The 3,333-nt window shown below is 40.4% G+C and overlaps 1 protein-coding gene across 13 annotated transcripts in view; it reads left to right on the top strand.

The window, feature by feature from the left end:
* Positions 1-3,333, top strand: part of ZNF385B (zinc finger protein 385B) — a 153,627-nt gene that overhangs the window by 146,708 nt on the left and 3,586 nt on the right. For all 13 annotated transcript variants that reach the window (XM_010713539.2, XM_010713538.3, XM_031554189.1 and 10 more), the window contains 2 exons: positions 1,061-1,306; positions 2,804-2,982. In XM_010713539.2, the coding sequence (XP_010711841.1) occupies positions 1,061-1,306; positions 2,804-2,982 (425 nt within the window). The remainder of the gene's footprint in view (positions 1-1,060; positions 1,307-2,803; positions 2,983-3,333) is intronic.

The raw sequence follows: 3,333 nt of genomic DNA on the forward strand, positions 1-3,333 counted from the left end.
AAAAAAATCTTAAAAATTCAGGTCGTCCAGTGCCAGTGTTATTTACTAAAGTTGGAAATTTGTTATCTTTTGTTCTGCTGATGTAGCAGTTTGCTCAGACAGACAACATGTTGCAACCTCGGACAACCATTTCATGCATCTGTATTGTCAGTGCTGCCCATATCACAAGTGTTGTTTTTTCCCACTTCCATTCCCTGTTCATTATTAGTGAGCTTATACCAGTACAGCTCGTGGGCACAAGGACTTCAGCTGAATAGAGTTCAATGAGCTCTTGTAAGATATCACATAGGCAAGGAGCATTTGAATATTGGCTCCGGCACAGAGTGCCTCTTCAGGCACAGTTTAGACATTTAATCTCTCTGTCTTGCAGTCACCATCTGCAGAATGAAGTAATACTTGCCTACCTGTCTCACAGGAACATGAGTTATTGATTCATGGTTGTGAAGTGACACAGGAAGACAATAAATGCACATTGGAGCCATGGTATCTCTGGACATATGGGGAATTGTTTGAAATATCTAAAAATATTAACAGCTGTGCTTATGTGTATAGTGTTGTACCATACTGAAATCCTCTAGCTCAGAGGAGGGATATCACTGTCAAGACAGAGCTGGAGTCTTTCAGTGTCCTCCCAGTGACTTTGAGAAATTCGAGCTATTCCAAAGGCAATATATTGCTTTTCAGGAGCATTTTTGCAATCTCTGGTACAAAGCCTTGCATGTTTTTGTGTACTCTCAGCCTTTAACCCAGGCTGCCTTGGAGATTCCTCAGGTTGTTTGCAGCTGGCCAAACCTGCAGCGTGACAGCAGCTGCTGTGAATTTGCTTAAGTCACTGGTATTCATTGGTAGCCTTAAAACCAAGAAAGTCAGCCCTTTCATCAAATGACATACATTCTGTGGTTGAATTTTAACAAGATTTCAAGGATGCTACTGGCCTGTCTAGAGTTAGATGAATTAGGCCCCTGTTGCGGTAGGTTCACTAAAACCATGGGATTATTATTGCATGATTGAATAATTATTGCACAGCATATTTTTGACATAGATATTTTCCTTCTTTTAGAAGATAAAGGAAAAGTGAAATCCAATGGTGCAAGTCAGCATTCCAGTACAGAAGTGGGTGCTTTTCTTTCCAAAACTGGAGTGGCAGCAGTGGCACCTGTAACATCTGCAGCATCCTCCAACAGCACTAATGGGGCTCCCAGCACAGCCTCTGAATCAGAAGAGGAAAAAGCCAAAAAACTACTTTACTGTTCATTATGCAAAGTAGCTGTGAATTCCCTGTCACAACTAGAAGCACACAATACAGGTGAGTGTATACAGAACGTGAGTTGTGTGCTATTTTTGAAAAGGTCAACGTAACAAGATGTTTTTCTGGCACTGTGGTAGCCTTAGTTTACTGGAATCTTTAGTTAAAACTTACAATGGCAAGTTACAAAAACTTTTCTGGTAATGGTAATTTGATGTGTTTGATATTTCATTAAAGCTCTCTGTACATTTTTAGAGCACTTCTTCATGTACTCTATAAGCTTTTTAAATCCTTACAGTTCATGTTACCTAGTCATATTCCATCATACCTCTGTAGCATGAGGGATTCTAAAATGTGAACGGCGTATCTCTTTCATATTTCAGCTACCTCTGCTGTCTTTTCCCGGCACAATATTCAGTAACTTATGTTATTTGATATTTTTCCTATTTTTAGGATGGGTTCCTTAGATTTCCTAGATATCCTAGAATCTTTGGATCGTTAAGTATTAACTGTGCTGTCCTCATTCCTTGGATAAATCTTTTTAAAGGCCACAAGCAACAACTCGTAATGTACTCTGGCTGCTCTGTGGTGTGCTGGTGATGTAAAGCTTGTTAACAAACCATTTAAACCAATTTTACAGCTGTAATCCTTTCTTGAAATGGCCAAAGCAGACACTTCTTCCAAATCCAAGGATACTTATTGCAATCTCCAGCACCTCCTCTGCTGACAAGCTGTGGAAATAACTGTGCGCCTAGACACTCTCATTTTACACTTTTCTGGATGGCCCCACAGTCACTATTCTATTTTAATTATTAAAATTATTTTAAGTATGTGCTGCTCTTAAATACAGCAGAAGTCAGTATAGATTTACTTTCTTTAAGACACCTCTGCTAGAGAAATTGTCATGATGGCCTAAAAGATGAATCCAGAAAACTCACGTCTCTGTTTGTATAGAATTCCTCTACATTTCAAATCTCTGGGTGATCCAGACCTCCAGAATCACATAGATTCAGGGGAATTCCTTCAAGATCAGCTTTTTCTTGTTGACCATTTATCAATTCCCACAGTTCAAGCCAAGGATTGAATTTTAACCCCCAGTCCACAGAAAATTAGTCTAACAAAGACAAGGCTTTGTACAGTGTCTTTTCTTGAACACATAAGCAGTAATGTGGCTGCTGGCTTAGTCTTGGATTCCTGTTCCAAGGCAGATTTTGATTGATCACTCCTGGATCATACCCTTTTCCCGCTGTGCTCCACTAGCTCCTGGATTTTGTTAGAATAAGCAGAAACATGTGGGCCACGTGGCTACACACTGACCTCAAACGGAGGGTTGGTTGTCCAGCTCCCTTTCTGTGCAAACCCTTCTTTTGTTGTTGGGTTTCCGTTTGGATTGATGAAGTGGCAGCTATGCTGACCAAGAGTAACCATTATTAGTACTGATCTGTGGTGGTTTTGAGTATTCTGTCTTGAAGATAAATGTGGGACAAGAAGTGGCATGACTAATAGACACTGTTATATGATGCTGATCTAACTCACCTACATCTGCTTGCCCACTAGGCTCAAAACACAAGACGATGGTTGAGGCTCGGAATGGTGCTGGTCCCATCAAGTCTTACCCTAGACCCGGCTCCCGGCTGAAAGTGCAGAATGGCAGTAAAGGCTCAGGACTGCAGAACAAGACATTTCATTGTGAAATCTGCGATGTCCATGTTAACTCAGAAATTCAGCTTAAACAGGTAGCTTGCGTGTGCCTGAGGCTTCTTCATGAATTTTAGTTCCATTGCAATATTATAGGTGGTATATAGGTCTGTGTTTTCCCATAAAATGAACTTGCTTTTCATGAGCCCACATCTATTTCTAAAAGTCCCTCACATAACTGTTTCAGCTGGAGAAAAAATGAGTTTGCGAGTCATAAAGCAGAAAGCAGAGGTGGAAAAATTGTTGGTAGCACTGGATAGCACAGTAGATCTAGTTTAAAAGTTTGCTGAAACTCAATAGAGGATGTTAACTTTGCTCTCCCAATAGGAAGAAATCCTGGGTTGGGGTTCCTGGATTCCTATTATGATACTGCTTTAATCAGTTGGGAT

This window comes from Meleagris gallopavo, chromosome 7, assembly GCF_000146605.3.
Source record: "Meleagris gallopavo isolate NT-WF06-2002-E0010 breed Aviagen turkey brand Nicholas breeding stock chromosome 7, Turkey_5.1, whole genome shotgun sequence".
Lineage (NCBI taxonomy): Eukaryota > Metazoa > Chordata > Aves > Galliformes > Phasianidae > Meleagris > Meleagris gallopavo.